This window comes from Lycium barbarum, chromosome 6 (assembly GCF_019175385.1).
Source record: "Lycium barbarum isolate Lr01 chromosome 6, ASM1917538v2, whole genome shotgun sequence".
In the NCBI taxonomy this organism is placed as follows: domain Eukaryota; kingdom Viridiplantae; phylum Streptophyta; class Magnoliopsida; order Solanales; family Solanaceae; genus Lycium; species Lycium barbarum.
The window spans coordinates 20,538,676-20,557,814 of NC_083342.1; the positions used below are offsets into that span (position 1 = coordinate 20,538,676).

Consider the following 19,139-nt stretch of genomic DNA (forward strand, 5'->3'; position numbering starts at 1 on the left):
CCAACCAAGACTTGGTTCAATTAATTCAAGAAATCAAATTTCGTTTGGCTTGAATTTATAACACGCGCACATAGCCAAGCTTTTTCCTAATCCCAAGCTAATTCCATGAGTTCAATTATGGTACTGTTTTCGTGTCTTGAATTCTTATTCCTTGCAGAATTGGATCATGCCTTGATCCCAATTCTCCAAGGTTTCCTTTATGCACGTGGAACAACTTCTTCTGTGTAGACCAAACATTTTCCAGTTCTTGTTTGAAGGACCTTGTTCTCTCAACAATTCTGCAGTTCACTAGTTTCTTTTGGAGATCTGTTAAAAATCGGTTCTTGTACATCCATCCTTCTGATACACAGATTGTCACTTGTACAATGTTTGTCAATCATCAAAACTGTATAAGATCCTGAATTAATATTCATATCAAAGCAACGCAATAAATTCCCCCCCCCCCCCCCCCCCCCTTTTTTTTTATGATGACAAACCCATAACAACTCCATACCTCTTCATGTGCACCCTATCAGCTACATAATTCTTCATATGCTCTTTATGTGCATCTTTCCCCTTAGGAACAACTTCTATGTTGACAACCTTTCCCTTAAGAACCAGCTGCATATTGATCTAGCTGACTTAGTAAGATATTGACGATCTCACATAATTAGTCTTTGTAGGGCCTTACCTTCTATTCATTGCAGCCCGGATGACTAGGTGTAAGAACCCGATCATAACCATATGAATCTTCTTTAAAACACCTACACTCATAATTAGTATAAGGACAAGGTTCTAGCTTCAAGAGGATTCAACTTTTTTCTTCTGCGCAGCTCTCATTTTTTGCTCTCTTCTTCGTAAACTAGTGAAACCTGAAGAAGAAAAAAGCAGATATGCATAAAGGTCTCACATTATTTTTTGTTAGATAGATTAATAGTTAGTGCATTCAAGCACAGCTTAGTGACTTTAGACTCGGGTATGTTTAGTTTGCGTTCCACATAAAATTCAAAAACTTTTTAAACATGATACAATTTTGTAATTTAATAAAAGAAGCTCTTTTTTTTAAAGTAGAGCCCAATATATTAGGTCAATATCACAGAATCAAACCAAATCATACCGAATAAGAAAACAGTTTGTTGAACGAACAATATTTCGATATACGATATAATACTATCGAGAAACCAAAAATCAAAATATCGAACGTCCAATCCTAAAGAAAGATGACTATTAATGCTCCACGTGAAAAGTATGTTTTATTTTGAGTCTCAAGCCAAAGAATATGACTTCCAAAGATGTGGTCTAGTGGTCAATAAAGTGGATTGAGCATCATGAGATCTCAGGTTCAATTCCCAATTCAAATAAAAGATTAGGTGATTTCTTTCCATCTGTTCACCACAATTATCAACCAAAAAATAAAACAGCCAAAGAATATTATTTGTTTTTTTTTTTTCATCTATCTATGCAACCAACACCCCACGAAAAAATAAAATATCTTTATTGAAAAAAAGAAGAAGAAAGCGAACGACGCCGTTTGTAGCGTGCGGCTTAACACATAAGGCAGAAGCCGGTTAAAGAAGTCCCAAATGAAAGAACCCTACACTTGTCCCAAAAACCCCGTAGAGCACTTGACACATATCGAGAGATCCATCGCAAATATGTATTACAGAGGGTAACTAACCTCCATCCTTTTCTTCTTTCTTTAATCCCTTACAAACTTGCTTGTTTTCTTGTAATGTTCCTTTTTTGTTTGTTTGTTTGTTTGGGGGGTCTCTATAATTTGCTTGCAATTTCTGTTATAGGTTGTATTTTATTTGTTTTCTCTTAGTGGGTTGAAAGTATACGAACATTCAAGTAAATGAAGGGCAATCATGCTCAATTATTGTATTTCTGTGCACAGATGAGGCTTATTGAGATACCCACTTACAAATTTGCTTGTTTTTTTTTTGTGAATTTACGCTGACATAGTTGGCCAAAATTGAAATTGATGCTTACCGACCAAAGGAACTTCTTACTAATTTTCTAGTGTTTGGTAAATAAGCAAAAAAAAAATGATTATCCCAAAAACATTTATATGTAATCTAGCAATTTGTGGGTGGGATGGGGTGGGAGTGGGGTTCGAGGGTGGGGGGTGGGAGTGGGGTTCAAAGGTGGGGGGGGGATGGGTTGGGAGTGGAGTTTGAGGGTGGGGAGTGGGATGGTCAAGGGGTGGGTTGGGAGGAAACAATGAACTTGGAATGCCACCATAAGTTGTTTTCCCTACTTTCATTAGGGAAGTCATTTTCCTCATTTTGAAGGAACTTGTTTTCGTAGAAAAAACATTTTCCGAAACATTTTGACCAACCAAACATGGAAAAATTAGAAAACATTTTGTGGAAATGTTTTTCTCCCTACCAAACGCACCCATAATCTTGTAAATTTTGTTTGACTCGTTCTTTGGTCTATCTGCTCTGTTCATTAGTCTATCTTTTCTTCGTAAACTGGATAAGATAATGCATGTTTTCTTGATTGTGAGTTGGATACTGACAAAGAGGTTTGCTTTCATTTTGATAAAATGAAGAAACTACATTGACAGTGGAGATGCTCGTGAAATGGGCTTCAAAAGGCAACGCATAATGGATCAAGGTTCCTCATATTATGCAACTCCTCCAGGGTCAAGTTATCTGTACAATCCTCCTCCTCCTCCTCCTCCACCTGCCCCGGCATACTCTTACCATGGCCAGCCTCCACCGTTCCCTGTTGTTCGACTCCGTGGCCTCCCCTTTGATTGCTCAGAGACTGAGATTGCTGATTTCTTGCATGGTTTGGATGTAGTTGATGTGCTTTTGGTTCACAAAGGTGGCAGATTTACAGGGGAAGCATACTGTGTTTTAGGGTACCCTCTTCAAGTTGATTTTGCTCTTCAGAGAAACAGGCAGAATATCGGGAGAAGGTATGTTGAGGTTTTCAGAAGCAAGAAGGAGGAATACTATAAGGCTATAGCCAATGAAGTTTTTGATTCTCGTGGCGGTTCAGTTCCGAGGGGTAGATCTTTAGATGATAGCAAAGATTCAGCAGAACACACTGGTGTATTATGGCTGAGGGGATTGCCATTCTCAGCTAGCAAGGAAGATATTATGGATTTCTTCAAAGATTTTGAACTTGAGGAAAAATCAATCCATATAACAGCTACTTTCGAGGGTAGACCCACAGGGGAAGCATTTGTTGAATTTGCTAGTGCAGATGATTCAAGAGCTGCAATGGCCAAGGATAGGATGACAATAGGGAATCGCTACATAGAGCTTTTCCCTTCATCGCCTGAAGAGTTGGAGGAAGCAGTTTCTAGGGGCAGGTGAGTACTCAATTTATCATTTTAGATCAGTATTTGATATGTTGTCTCGTCTCTGATCTTTGAATATCGTGTCTATTACCTAATATTATTGGTTTAGTAGCGAGATTCCTCTCCCTGGTAGGAAAAGTAGAGCAAGACTCATTGTTCTACCATGTGATATTGTGAATAGGCCAATTGTGTGGGGATCCAAACCTCCACATCCCTTTTGCTTTATTTCTCAATGTGCTAAGTAAAGTTTCTCTACCATGAGATGAAATGGTAATCACAATTTTACACGTGACGACAGGTGTTTCCTTAAACTTTGTTGAATGTCAAGAACGTTGTCAGTTGCATATTTCTTGAAATATTCACAGTAAAGTAAGCTAATAGGATTTTTTTTTTTTTTTAATAAGAGCTAATAGGAAAACTTTATTGCACGTCATTGTCTGAGTGAAAGTGAAAGTTAAATAAAAGACATCATTTTCCTTCAAATTTTCTGCACGCTTTGTTGGACCTGTTTTTAAGCAAAGTCGTCGTTGGCGGGAAATGGAACCGTCTTCTTCCAGAATTCTCTAACTTTCTAAAAAGCAGAAACAATTACGTGGAAGTTAACTGTTTGTATTTTCCTATTAAATGGTGCCAAATTCAATCTTTTTAGTTGTTCTATCTGGAATATTATTTTATAAAGGAATAATGGATTGAGAAATCCATGAGGATGCTGGAACAGTACATCTAGATCACTCCATGATTTTATATGACACACTTTCCTTTTTGCTTGAACCTCCTAAATGCTCATGGAACTAAGAAAATCTGAAAGATTTACTGGACTATTAACATATGAATAATTACTCCCAAGCAAAAAGGTTTAGTGAACATCCAGATTTAAGATTGCTACCTTTCTGTTAACCAACTTTTAGAAACTCTGTCCATTTTAACATTCTCATTTTATGCTTAATGCCATACTTCTGTATGAATGACTTGTTATGTGGAAGAACACAAGATTATAATGGTACACTAGGTATGCTCAATATATTTTTAGCTTATATGTTGAAATTCTTTCTTTATTTTGCACCATCATATAAGATGAACCAGGGGGGGGGGGGGTACAGATTGTGCTTTTAAACTTTGAGTACCTTTGTCCTTTACTTGTCACTTCACCTGGTCAGTTGTACACTGTTCTACCATAAGGAAAGATATATACTCCACACAACGAGTGAATTGTCCAGTAGTTCTTTCTCATAATTACTAATTTCCTGGATGTCGACCTTTTACATTTCGTCTTTTTAGATAATCAAGTATCAGCTGGTACATGATTCAAAATAAGGTGGATAATGGGTCCGTCCTATTCCTCTCCACTTAAATACCTATCTTGTCTGTTGCGTGTTCTAACTCGTGACATGCCTGGACTTACACATCACGCTCTGTGCTCTTATTCTAGATCAAAGCACCGGGGGCTACCTTTTACCACTTTCCTATTAGTGCAAGTCTCAGAAATTAAAAAAGAATGTTCCTGATAGTTAGAATGAGTATACTTTTTGTGTCTTGAAAGTTTGTTTCCTGATAGAGGACCAAGTAAATGAGGCACACAAGTGTAAGCTGTAAGCATAGGGTCAATGCTCAACAATAGACTAGTCAAGTAATTGATTGCAGTTACCAGCAGACCATATGTTGAGCTAAAACTTTTTGTATCTCTTTGTTGATTAATGTCTCATTGGACCTAATGTGGCATTTTTGGAGACTATATCAGTATATAGTAGTGAATTCATACCAATCTACAAATTTAGCATATTGCAAATGTAATAACTAATTTATGTTACCTTCTCAAAAAAAAAAAAAAATGTAATAACTAATTTACACTTCTCATGTTCCAAAATTCTAATGTCGATCCAACTCATCAAAATTGAGATTCAAAGAACCTGTTGCTTTTCGTTTGGATCACTTTTTGCATCCTTATTTGGAAGACGCTCTTGAAGTGCACCAGTCCACTCATGAAGTGGTAACCCCTTGTTTCGCATGGCTTCATCGCCTTATGCAATGAAAATGATAGCTTTTAATAACACTGTTCTCAAGGGCATAATTTTTTGTAGAATCATTCTAAGGACTCCAAAGCCAAGTGTGTAAAGCGTTATTTTTCTTGATTAACTATAATGCACTATGAGTACTCTATAGCGGTGTTACTAGTATCAATCAATAAATTGAATGGCAAGCCCACTGGTCCTCTTCTACTATTTCTTCTTCTGTTGAGATGAGCAAAAGAAGTAAGAGTCTCTTGATTTGGCAATGAAAGAGACCTTACTTCATAGGCCTGCTGTATTGAATGATATTGAATTACCCGCAAGGGTGGCCGAGTTGGTTGAGCAGGTGATCTCACAATGGGGGGTCTCAGGTTCGAAACCCCTACATCCTCGAGCTCATCACACAGGGCTTGCCTAGTGCGGTTTACTTCTATGTGGTTTGCGGGCTATTACACTGGAGCGAGGTTTACCTTGTGCGCACCCGAAGAGAAGCCGTTGCTAGTTCCCTTGTCAACAAAAAGTTGAATGATATTGAATTAACCTTTTCCCAGTTCACATGTTTTATTCACGAATAAAGACTAAGTGCAATGCAAGTTACATCAACTGAGGAACAACATTTTGTCTATACTTCTCTGGCTACTTTTCTATGAAGAAATGGGTGTTTTGTTGTTGTTGATTTTCTACTTTTTTTTGGGGAGAGGGGTTAAGCTGCTCCCCAAACCCCTTAGGTGCCATATGTGCGTTTCCCTCTTTTCCCCTGTTACTGACTCGAATGCCCAATCTTAGGGAAGCAATAGCAGAGTTCTTGCCACTACAACAACTCTCTCTTGTCAGCGATTTATTCAATCTTCAACAACTTAAATATCTAAAACTTGATTTCCTATTGGTAGTCCTGGTATTTCACTGCAACATTGCTTTGCTGTAGAGGATTCTGGTTGATGCACAAACCTTGTCAGTTCAAAGAATTGATTGCTGAGTGGTGAATGATCGAGCTAATTACTGATCCGAAATTCAACTTTCCTTCCATCAGCAACTTTGAAGAAAGTCTGTTTAAAATTAATGGGTCCGTCCTATCCTTCTCGACTTAAATACCTGTCTTTTGTCAGTTTAAAAATAAAATAAAATATCAGTTTCAAACAAATACCTGTCTTTGGTCTGTTTCGTGTTCGAACTCGTGACATGCCTGGACTTAAACATCACACTCTGCACTCTTACTTCCAGATCAAAGCCCTGGGGGCCTACCTTTTAAAGCTTTTCTATTAGGGCAAGTCTCAGAAATTGAAAAAGAATGTACCTCATAGTTAGAATGAGTGTATTTTTTGTGTCTTGGAAGTTTGTGTCCTGATAGAGGACCAAGTAAATGAGGTAAACAAGTTTAAGCATAGGGTCAATGGCATCCTCAACAATGGAATAGTCAAGTACTCCCTCCGTCCCAAAAAGATTATCTTCCTTTTCTTTTTAGTCTGTCCCAAAAAGATTGGCACCTTTCTATATTTAGAAACAATTTAACTTTATGAGATGATTTACAGCCACACAAATATCTAAGGCTTGTTTTGGACCACACATTTCAAAAGTCCTCCTTTATTTCTTAAACTCTGTGCCAAGTCAAACTAAGACAATCATTTTGGGACGGAGGGAGTAATTGATTGCAGTTACCAGCGGACCATATATTGAGCTAAAACTTTTTGTATATCTTTGTTGATTAATGTCTCCTTGGACCTAATGTGACATTTTACGGAGACTATACCAATATATAGCAGTGAATTCATACAAATTTAGCATATTGCAAGTGTAATAACTAATTTAAACTTCTCATATTCCGAAATTCTAATATTAATTCAACTCCTCAAAATTGAGATTCAAAGAACCGGTTGCTTTTCGTTGGGATCACGTTTTGCATTGTTATTTGGAAGGCACACTCTTTGAAGTGCAAGATTCTCCACTCATGAAGTGGTAACCCCTTGTTTCACATAGCTTCCTCGCTTCAAGCATGAAATGATAGCTTTAATAACACTGTTCTCAAGGGAATAATTTTTTGTAGAATCATTCTGAGGACTCCAAAGCCAAGTGAATAAAGTTTTATATTTCTTGATAAGTATAAGAATGCATTATGAGCGGTGTTACTTTTTTTTTGAAAATGTAACATTGGTATGTATTGACTTGATCAGTGCATAGTTTGCACTGGAACCATATTTACAGCAAAAGTGAGAAAGCTGATCCAAAACTCTGAAAATCTAACAAGAGCCTAGGATTTCAATTATGGATTCAGTCTCCTCAAGGTAAATCTGTTTGCACCAAAAACAAAAAAGTTTGACGCAATTTAGCTTGATCTTTTGTACATCACTACTACTGTCTTCAAAGCACCGTGAATTTCTCTCTTTCCATATTGTCCACCAAATGCAAGCTGGGACAATCCTCCATCTATCTTTGTCTGAGGCTCCTATTCCTGCCTCCTCCCAAATATGGAGTAGATTAGTAATCCTATTTGGCATTACCCAGACAATGCCCCTGAGATTCACAAAGATCCTCCAAAGCTGTATTGTGATCCGACAATGTAAAAATAGATGGCTGACTGTCTCGCTCTCTTCACCACACAAGTAACATCTGGGACAATCCTCCATCTATCTCTGTCTGAGGCTCCTATTCCTGCCTCCTCCCAAATATGGAGTAGATTAGTAATCCTATTTGGCATTACCCAGAACAAAGAGAGAATTTTCTCTATAACGGTGTTACTAGTATCAAGCAATAAATCAAATTGCAAGCGCACTAGTTCTCTTCTACTATTTCTTCCATCTGCTGGGATGAGTGAATGAAGTAAGAGCTTCTTGACATTAGCAGTGAAAGAGACCTTACTTCATAGGCCTGCTGTATTGAATGATATTTGCTTAACTTTTTAACGGTTCACATGTTTTATCCAAACGAAGGCCAAGGAAGTGCAATGCAAAGTACATCCTCCAAGGAGCTCAACAAAAAGAATACTCGTATCTATCTTTTCTTTTATAATCTCATACTTAAACCATAAATGCAGAATATTAAACAAGAGGATATATATATTTTTTTTTATTTTTTTTGAAACTGGTAATTGTGTATTCCTCAGCATTAAGGACATGCTGGAGACCTTCAAAAAGTGTTACAGCAGAAATATAAAGAAGGAAATAGAAATACTTACAGGGATTTTAATAAATCTATAAACTGATCTATATCTTCTAATCCTATTTCTTTACACCAAAAGTAGAAACATACTATACAATTCCATTTAACTTTCTGAATGGAATTGGATCTATCTTCTAAACATCTCCATTCCTCTCCCTCCACACAAGAGGAATTTGTCTAGTCAATGACTCAATGGCTGCTTGTCCTTTAAAGAATCTTCTATTTCTTTCCTTCCACAACGTCTAAGTATACACTTCAGGTTAGCTGCATAAAAAACAATTCGTTTCTTGTTGATGGAAATCATATCCCAAACAGGAGAAGCTCTACTGATTATGAATTGACTCATTTTACTCAACATAGGAACAAGATTTTGTATATTACTTCTCTGACTACTTTTCTATGAAGAAATAGGTTTTTTCGTTGTTGTTGTTGCTTTTTTTGGGCTGGGTGTTTAAAGAAGTGTACCCACTAGCTTGTTATTTGTTTCTAATTAATGTACTGTTTTCCCATCTAACCAAGTAATATTTTTTTTTTTTTGAAACTGGTAACTATATCTATATTTCATCTGAGCAAAACAGTACATGGGTTGTACTGAAACCATATTTACATAAGAACTCCATTACTCTACTGTCCTGTTCCTATATTGAATCTAAAACATCAATGATGGAAACAGTCTCATTTGAGTAAACCTGATTACACCAAAAGCATAAGATCAAAAGACAATTCAGCTTGATCTTTTGCATTCTAGTCTCTACATTCTCAAAACATCTGGAATTCCTCTCCTTCCAAATAGTCCACCAAATACTTGCTGGGACAATTCTCCATCTACCTCTGTTCTTTGCCTGCAAACCTGCTTCCTCCCAACACTGAAGTGCTTCTGTAATCTTTACAGGCATAGTCCATGAAATGCCTTTGAGATTTAAGAATAGTCTCCAAAGCCGTCCTCTAATCTTGCAGTGTAGAAATAAATGGTTAACTGTCTCTGCATCTTCACCACAAAAGAAACATCTGGAACATAAAGGCACCCCCCTTCTCATCAGATTGTCTTGTGTCAATACTGCTTCCTTAGCCAGCAACCATACAAAGCAAGCAACTTTGTGTGGGATTTTTGTTTTTCAGATTTGTTTCCAGGGCCAATTGTATAGCTGTATATTGGACTGATTCATTCTTCTGTAGGTTAAACGCACCTTGAAAGATCCCCTGCTACTATTCTGCCGCCATAACACATCTTGACCTGCTTCCAATCCACTAAATTGTTCTATTGTGCTGAAAAATTCAGCAATTCGTGGAATTTCCCAATCATTTAGTTGTCTTCTGAAAATAAAACTCCATCCTTGAGGTGTCCAAAGTTCTGCTATAGTCCTCTGCTGATGTAGGACTAGATTATGAATGTCTGGAAAGAGTACTCTCATGTTGCCTGCTTCATGCCAATCATCTTTCCAGAGGTCCGTCTTTTCCCCATTGCACACTTTAATTTTAGTTTCAAGCTTGAATTCATCCCATAAAACTCTGATGGACCTCCACAAGCTTACACCATATGGTGTAGTAACAGTCTTTATCATCCAATTGTTCTCCTTCTCATACTTAGCTCTGATGACATTCCCCCATAAAAGTTGATTTTCATTGTTGTACTTCCATAACCATTTCATTCTAAGGGCCTTGCTATGTATCTCCAGGTTCTTGATTCCCAGTCCCCCATATCTCTTTCCAACTAACAGTGATTTCCATTTTACCAAGTGGTATCCTTTCCTTTCTTTATTCCCCTGCCATAGGAAATTCCTTCTGATACTATCCAGCCTCTTGATAATCCCTGCTGGAATTGGGAACAGAGACATCATGTATGTTGGAAGGGCATCAAGGACAGAGTTAATGAGAGCCAACCTACCCCCAAAAGACAAATATTGAGACTTCCACCTTGCCAGTTTCTTTTCACACTTCTCAATCACATTATTCCAATTTCCTGTGGATTAGACTTGGCTCCCAAAGGCATTCCAAGATAGGTGGTTGGTAGAGCACCAACTTCACCTCCTAGGATTGCATTTAACAGCTCCATGTTTGGTACTTCATTGATAGGATACAAGAAACTTTTCCTCCAATTGATGTGGAGGCTAGATAAACCTTCCAAAAGAACCAGAATCACCCTCAAAATTTTGAGTTGTTCTTCTTCTGCATCACAGAATATAAGGGTATCATTTGCATATTGGAGATGAGTTATCTCCAAGCTTTCCCTACCTGCTCTAGAAACATCAAAACCTCTTATCCAACCATTGACATTTGCTGTTTTAACCATCTTGTTGAGACCCTCTTAGGCTCTTACCTCTGGTTGATGCCAAAGAGGAAGATACCTCATTGCCATATGGTTTATCCCTCCATCTTTCATAAAGAAATTGCTCTTTATTTGCCATATGTTTCCCCAGTTAGACGGAAAGGGAAAGAAAACCAAAAATATTGTGGGAACTCATCTTGATAGTTAATTTGGGTATTTGCACATTTACATCATGTTAGTTGTTTGAGGCGAGTCTCTCAAGTTTGGTTAAATATTAGGGTTTAGTTCTTAAATTTCCCTAGTAACTAATGTGATGAAGCGGGTCGAAATGGAGCAGAGTGGATATAGAGTATTCGTGTTACCGATTTCAACTAGTTTAGGATTGAGCATTATTGTCGTAGTTGTTGGTAACAGTGCCTCCGCCCAAATCTTTCGCAAGGGCCAATAGTGGCTATCCCCCACTTGCCATCTCGATCACTCGAAGTCCTAATGGCTGGAGTTAGAAGGGTCCTTTCCACTAGGTTCTCTCTCTCTCTTCTCTTGGTGCCATTTTGTTATTTATTTTTATTTTAACTATCTTTGGGTGGACAAGAGAGATTTACAAAGCTATGTGATGAACTCTTTTAGTTTATGTTTCGGATAGGGGTTATCATCAAGCCTTCCCTCTCTGTATTTACAGTTAGCGCATGCTTTATGCAATCCCCAACTTGTTTGGGACTGAGGTGTAGTTGTTTGCATGCTTTATGCAGACAATTTCTGAAGTTTCAATGATACATATTCCAGTAGTGATAAACCATCTTGTTCATGGTCAAAACTTATGGTATGTATGTATAATTCCACTGAAATAGTTGATAATTTTGTTGAAACCCTTGTAAAAAGAGGATTAACCATGTTAATTTCGTTGTTTATCATCGGTGTAAACATGTACATGTCTTCTATGATCTTCTTAGCTGTTTGCTTTCCTTGACGAAAGCACATCTTGCCATGGAACTCCTTATGGAGAGAACCCCAGAAGTGAATATCATGCCAAAGAGGAAGATACCTCTTAGGCTCTTACCTCTGGTTGATGCGGATATGGGTTTCTGTAAACTTGGTAGACTGTAGCAACTAGCCATCACCTATTGAGCTCTTTAGGTTGTATAATCTTCCTAGTTGTGAATATATCTCTTAAGCTGCTGCATTGCAACAGTGAGGACATGTCTATTTGCTATGTGTCTACGACTTTGGAGGTCACTTTTCTAGAGAAACTAGGCAATGGAAATTGTGTATGTATGAACTTAGAAAATTTAGTAGCATCTATCTGCGTTTTTACTGGCTTCAAGAAATTGCTAACAACTTTGAAGGTAAGGCCCCCTTGACCAAATCTATCTGTACCACAATAGTGAGGAAGGAAAAGGAAATGGATTTACTGAGAGCGGTTGGTGGATGATGCCCACATTCCCCCCAAACCCCCTTTTGTACGATGTGGTGGTTTTGCACGTGGAAGCAAAGCAGACTAATTTCCTCTTTGGAGCTCATTAATGAGGATTGAGGAGAATACAGTCAACATGCTTGAACCTCTTTTTGGTTTGATCTTGTCTTGCATTTTGCTGTTCTCTACTCTTAGAATTCCTGGAAGTGAATAAGTTTATTGAGGAAAAAACAGTCAACATGCTTGAACCTCCTCTTTCTGGTTTGATTTTGTCTTGCATTTTGCTGTTCTCTACTCTTAGAATTCCTGGAAGTGAATAAGTTTACTTTTATCCGATCGTCATTTCTGGGTTACACCCCTTCAATGCACATTGATTTTGAAAATTGGTCTTGGGTTCTATTAAATTATTTATTCAATTTTGATCATATTTTGGGTCTCTCCTGCTTATTTGTTCCCTAAGTGATACACTTGCTTGCTCTGAACTTCCAAAAATGTAGTATGTGATTTCCAGAGTATGCCCATGTAATCTCTACAAACATCTTAAGGCATTATCTGTTTGCACACTAGCAGAATCGATACCAATAGATTTAAATGAAAAAAAATCAGGAATGCTAATTGACTCTAAAAGGCAGAAGCTCACAAGTTTTGAGATATAGGGATCAGAGTTGACTCAGCCAGCCTGTCAACTTTCCTAGTCCTTGCCTTTATTGTACCTAGCCTTCCCCATGCATTCACCATTATGTTCAAGCATACTTCTTGGTGGTTTTACTGATGTTGTGCCTCTTGTAACATGAAAATGTATTGATATGACCTATGTGTTTATCAGAGTACTGGATAAACCAGTGGACGGGAGAGACCCAAATGAAGTCACGTCTATTTTGCGGATGAGGGGTTTGCCATTTTCTGCTGGCAAGGATGATATCATGGATTTCTTCAAAGAATTTGTGTTGTCAGAGGATGCAATTCATGTCACTTTTCTTTCTGATGGAAGGCCAACTGGAGAAGCTTTCGTAGAGTTTGCAAGCACCGACGATGCCAAAGCAGCACTGGCGAAGGACAGGATGACACTTGGAAGCCGTTACGTTGAGCTTTTCCCATCATCAATCGAGGATATGAATTACGCCACATCAAGGGGGCGGTGATAAGTTTTGTTTTTCGTTGGTTAAATAATCTTAATGTTGTAACTTGGGAATTTGGTGGTAGTTTCCTGCGAGATTTGATTATTATTATTTTTCGCTGCATGAGATAGAAATGACTTTAGCAACTGCTGCAGTTATATGTTTGCTTTTAGTTTCATGAGTTCATGGTGTCACTATTTCTGTGAAAAGTACTGCATTTTGTCATTAAACCTTTAACAAGACTATGTTGCTTGATACTCCTGATTTCTGTTCATCCACATATACTCATGTAACTATTCTTCCTGAAATACTGTGATTAGTCATTACCCATGTTGTTCGGACTCTTAAAAAATGTAGCTGGGTACGTGTCGGATCTTCTAAATATAGTGAATATTTTGAAGAGTGCCAGCAACATTGGTCATTACACCTTTAACAAGAATATGTCGCTGGAAAAATCAAATTGTTAGTTGTTATTTTGCGGATGCTGTTGGAAAGTGTGAAATTCAAAACATGCTAAAATCTTGGACCTAGTTTTGAACTTTTCAAGTGCCTATTGTGCAACTTTAGGAAGCGTTCGGGATTGTTATTGAATGCGCTGCAAACCTTTAAACAATCATTCTCTGAAAATGCTTCTAGAAAATCAGTAGCAGCATACTAAGACTACTAACATGTTGCCTAAGTTTACAATAAGGTCAGTTTATACCTTTTTAGAATATTAGTAGTCTCTGTATGCTAGTACTAACATTTTGCCTAAAAGGAGGATACCACTTTAGGCATATTGACCCGGATGTAGCTCGCCATTTTATTTTGTTTGGCTCTTTTCTTTTTCTTTTTCCTCGCTGTTTCTTTGATTCATTTTTTTTTTTTTTGACCAACGTCTATGAAGACGGAAACAAGAAATTAGAGCATCTCGTAATTATACTTGAGACAAACTATCAGAACTCTTTCCCGTACACAGATGGTACTTTGTCAAGTTCTGATGCTTCAACAGGAATCGCACAAGGGTAGATTAGAAATCTCTGGTAAATGCCGGCCCGTAACCCAGCAGATAAAGTATATTATGTTGTTCGGGGATTAGCGATTTACTCATTTAGTGACTGGCAATGGACGTTCCCAAAATGGGAACTATCGAGTAAATTCAATCTAATAGACACTTGTTGGCATTCCATTCTTCCTTCTGCTTTCAGGGCCTGTCAAGTTTAGACATTTGCCCACTATCAAGTTTGGAGGTAGTAAAAGGCCTATTATCAAGTTTGAAGATAGTAGGTACTCCGTGAAGTTAATTTGAAGTGTCCATAAGTTGAGTCGAATATCGTGATTATATATAAAAAAAATAATTTATACCTTGATAGTGTTGAAGAAAAACATTGGTAAGTTATCATTGTAGTCTAAAGTGGGGATCGTCACTAAACTATCGGGCAAAATTTTAGGCAAACTTACAAATATAATACAAGACACTCAGAAGCCAGGAAAAATATGTAAGAAAAATAATGTTGTTAACTGGGTTCAAACCTGGGTGGAAAGGGGCAGAGCCACGCCCAATAACCACTTCATCCACTCCAACTTGTTGATACATATGATGAAATACACTTAAATACACTCAAAATAGAAGGAGAAGAAGCTAGGAAAAATATATAAGAAAAATAATGTTGATGGTTGGGTTCGAACTTGAGTTAAACCACTCCAACTTGATGTATTTTGATATAGCTACGAATAGTAATTTATAAAATCATTGTAGCTACTAAATATAAATAAATTAAAAGGTAGTTATTATCAATAATTACCTCTTAGAAGAAGCTACACCAAGTAAAAATTCCAAAATTTTATTCGTATCTGGTGGTTGTAATAAACCAAAGATAATTAAACCTTATAATGCAAACAAAAGTAGAATATATATCAACTAATTATGATTAAATGATAAAATTTATTTAAAAATAGTATATATATACCATACATTTATTGGTTTGATGCAAGTGCTGAGTTAACAAAAATCTTCCAGTATACAACAACCATTTGTCTCATATTATGTCAATATTAATCGACTCTATTAAGGACACATAAGGTTAATATAACACTTCTCTCTTGTCCAAAATGAAAAATATTGGAAGTTCTAGTTTTTTTCCCCTCGAACTTCTCAAAAACCATCTAGTTTTTTCATAAATAATTTTAAGGAAAATGCCTAGCTTATTTTTTTATTTATATATAGGCATAGAAAACTAGCTATAATTAGCACATATTGACAACCAATTACTTGTCTCTATAGTAGATGTTTTAAATAGTCATAAACATGGACTAATGTTTACCCAGCTAAATGGACGAAGTAGAATTAGGTGATCATCATACATCTAAAGATTAAATTAACAAGCAAATAAGCAGTACATGTTCTTTTTTCTAAAAAACAATATCTCCAACATCAAGGAAATAGATTTTATTAGCTAAAGTGACATTTGTTTAATCAATATATCTTCCAACAGGAAGTTTATAAAATTATCCCATTGTAAAGGATTATTGTGCAATTCATTTTTATAACAATAATGTCCGTACGAACTTGCACACACCTCTATTATTTCACGAAATATTGCATAAGCTTCGAGTAACTTTGCTCACAGCAATTTATACATATGGGAAGCAATTCACTTATCGTTTTTTTTTTTTTTTTTTCTACTGAAATTTGAATCCTATTTTTTTCTATAAGTTTTACCCGAGCCGTTCTCTGAACATCCTCGGATTCTATTTGACAATTCATTCTTATAAAAAGCTAAATATATTTAGAATTTCTCTGTTAGCATAAAGACAATGAAATCTAACCATCTGCAGGTCATGCTTGTGTCCAGTGGAAAAAACAAAAGCATCAGACATAGAGTGGTATCAATTTAATTAAACTTAGTATTCCTAAGTTCAAAGAATTCTGTGAAATGCACGTGTGCCTACATTAGAACTAACCTAACCTTTACTAAGATTAGCCTGACATTAAGGGGTATCCTAAGTTCAATATGTCCTTTCTAAAAGATAAAATAATTTAAATAGTGGCTGACTAAGTGGATTTTTAATTAATTACTAGATTTATAAAATGAAAAAATGCTTCCAAATTTCACCGACAAAGATAGTTACCGCCACTTTGGGCTACATTATGATATTTTCATTATTTTCTTATATTAAAATGTTTTGTCTTTTGTGTTATCAATTTCTATTGTATTATTGTAATCGCTAAGGATATGAATTGCCAGCAACTGTCCTCCAGAAAATTGGACACACTTGTCAGTGATCTTATCAATATCATAGGGACTTTGTTCCATGGATATGAACAAAAGAATTTTGAAAAATGTCTTTCCAATTTTTAATATATGTCAAAATAGAATGGTTCATTTTCACAACAGTTATGCTTAAATGAACCCTCTCGTTGTTTTAAGAAAATAGACAATATACAAAACAGGCAATAAAAGTTTGCTTTTACCAATGAAATAAAAGATAATTGTGACAAAGTGATGAGATGATCTCAACAAAAACAAAACTTGGTCATAACTTCCACGATTATTTTGAATTACAAGATATCTAAAAAATATTCAAGTGTTTGGTGGGGCAATGATCCAATATAACCCAATACCCTTCATGTTTTCCTTTGTACTTGGTTTCATGGTAGATTATTAGAACAGATTATTATTAATAAGAACATTTAAATCTTAACAAACAATAACAACATACCCAATGTAATTCCACAAGTGAGATCTGGGGAGGGTAGGAAATATGTAGACCTTACCCCTATCTTTGTGGGGTATAGAGAGGTTATTTCCAATAGACCATCGGCTCAAAAGAAAAGAAATCGAAGCATGTTTGCAAGGAAAAAAAAATATGACAACACAATAGCAAGCTACAAAGCAACTAAAATGAGATACAAAGAAAGGCTAGAAAGAAAAAATAACGCCAAAAAAGTCGTAAGATGGACACAATCAAAGAAGCAACATGCAAGTATAAGATATTACGCAGGTACTAAACGGGAATACTGCTATAAGGAGAAAAAGGGAAGAGAAGACTAGCCCCTGTCTCTCCCACATAAAGGTGCCACACGCTTGGCTACCTACTAACCTTTTACCCTAATTCTCGACCTCCAAACCTCCTATCTAGGGTTATATCCTCAGTAAGCCAGAGGTGCCATGTCCCACCGAATCACCTACCCCAGTTCTTCTTCGGCCTACCTCTACCTCTCTTGAAATCCACTATAGCCAACTCCTCACACCTCCTAACTACTGCATACGCACACCTCCTCTTCACGTGCACGAACCATCTCAGTCTCACTTCCCTCATCTTGTCCTCCACGGAGGTCACTCCCACCTTGTCTTGAATGGCTTCGTTCCTAATCCTATATCTCCTAGTATGCCTACACTTCCATCTGAGCATCCTCATCTCTGCTACTTTCATCTTCTGAACATGTGCTTTCTTGACTGCTCAACACTCTGCCCCATAAAACAATGCAGGTCTAACCACTGCTCTCATATATAACTTACCCTTAAGCCTTGGTGCCACATTCTTATCACATGACACTAGAAGCGAGCCCCCACTTCACCCACTCGCTCTAATACGGTGCGCGACATCCTCCTTAATCTCCAAATTACCTATTGTATTATGGACTCAAGATACTTGAAACTGCTTCTCCTGAGTACAGCTTGTGTATCAATCTTCACTTCCACCTCTGCCTCATGTGCTATGTCACTAAACTTGCACTCTAGGTACTCAATCTTAGTCATGCTTAATGTAAAACCTTTAGACTCTAAGGTTTTTCTCCAGATTTCCAGCCCCTCGTTAACTCCCCCCACCCTCCTCTCGTGTCTCGTCAATCAATAATATGTCATCTGTGGAAAAAAAAAACACTGCGCCACCTTCTTGTGTGTATGCTGCGTCAATTCATCCATCACTAAGAAAAATAAAAATGGGCTAAGGACTGAACCCTGATGCAACCCCATCATGATCGGGAAGTGTTCTGAACCTCCTCCTACTGTTCTTACCCGAGTCTTGGCACCAACTTATATGTCCAACATGTGAAATCTTAAATCTTGGCTAATAGATGCAACAGGTTCCCTAAAATGAGTTAAATAGGTTGTGTAGTGTTATGAGGTCTGGAGCTTGAACCCCGGAATTAAAGAAACAATTATGGTAGGGAGCGCTTTCCCTTTAAAAAAATCTTACTAAATGCGAATTTGAATTAATCGAGCTCCAATACAGATACTAAGTTAAAAAAAAAAAAAAAAAAGGCCAAATCTCCAAACAGGTCAAGTTAATTAAAAGAAATTTTGCACTACTAAATTCTAAAAACTTATATATAAGTAATTGTTTATAGTAAATCGAATTAGAAACCAAAAAACGAAGCAAAAACTGTTGATACTGTCAATATATATAAATATAACTTAAAGCTTTCTTTTTTAACCTAGAAATCAGGAAGAGAATTTAAAAGGAGTTGGTCATGGGATCATGGGCGTTAATTGAAGACTTCTGTATGCACTGTTTCAGAGAAGTAATGAAACTAACGAGGAAGAGATAAAATGAATTAAATTCGAACAATCATAGTTTGAGCTAAATCAATGACCTTTTGATTAAAGTATGTATACTTAACCGTTTGACTCATCATTAGCAGGATTCATATATGCATATAGTAACCAAATATGTGTCTAATTAACGTTTATCTTGTTAATATCTTTCTATTTATTTTGAATCTTGAGTCAAATACATTGAACAGGATTTGACAACCACAATAAACTACAATTGTCTTTTTATATTAATTGATTAACTTAGATTGGAGTAGACAATTTGAATACTTCGTTCTTTTTTCTATTTATTTAAAAGCCTGGGTACTTAATTAGTTATGAATAGATAAAGAGAAAGAAAAAGTGTCTCCAAT

The 19,139-nt window shown here is 36.7% G+C and overlaps 1 protein-coding gene across 1 annotated transcript; it reads left to right on the forward strand.

The window, feature by feature from the left end:
- The first annotated feature begins 1,489 nt into the window (after positions 1-1,489).
- Positions 1,490-13,506, forward strand: LOC132643580 (uncharacterized). The gene is made up of 3 exons (XM_060360041.1): positions 1,490-1,648; positions 2,537-3,307; positions 12,958-13,506. The coding sequence occupies exons 1-3, from the start codon at positions 1,563-1,565 to the stop codon at positions 13,271-13,273; spliced, it is 1,173 nt and encodes a 390-aa protein (XP_060216024.1). The 5' UTR covers positions 1,490-1,562; the 3' UTR covers positions 13,274-13,506.
- The last annotated feature ends 5,633 nt before the right edge of the window (positions 13,507-19,139 follow it).

What these genes read in the sequence shown, in the direction of transcription:
- LOC132643580 (XM_060360041.1), top strand. Translation starts at nt 1,563, where the DNA reads ATGAAAGAACCCTACACTTGTCCCAAAAACCCCGTAGAGCACTTGACA. An exon ending in GCAAATATGTATTACAGAGG is followed by an intron (nt 1,649 to 2,536) that starts GTAACTAACCTC and finishes GATAAAATGAAG; the next exon opens with AAACTACATTGACAGTGGAG. An exon ending in GAAGCAGTTTCTAGGGGCAG is followed by an intron (nt 3,308 to 12,957) that starts GTGAGTACTCAA and finishes TGTGTTTATCAG; the next exon opens with AGTACTGGATAAACCAGTGG.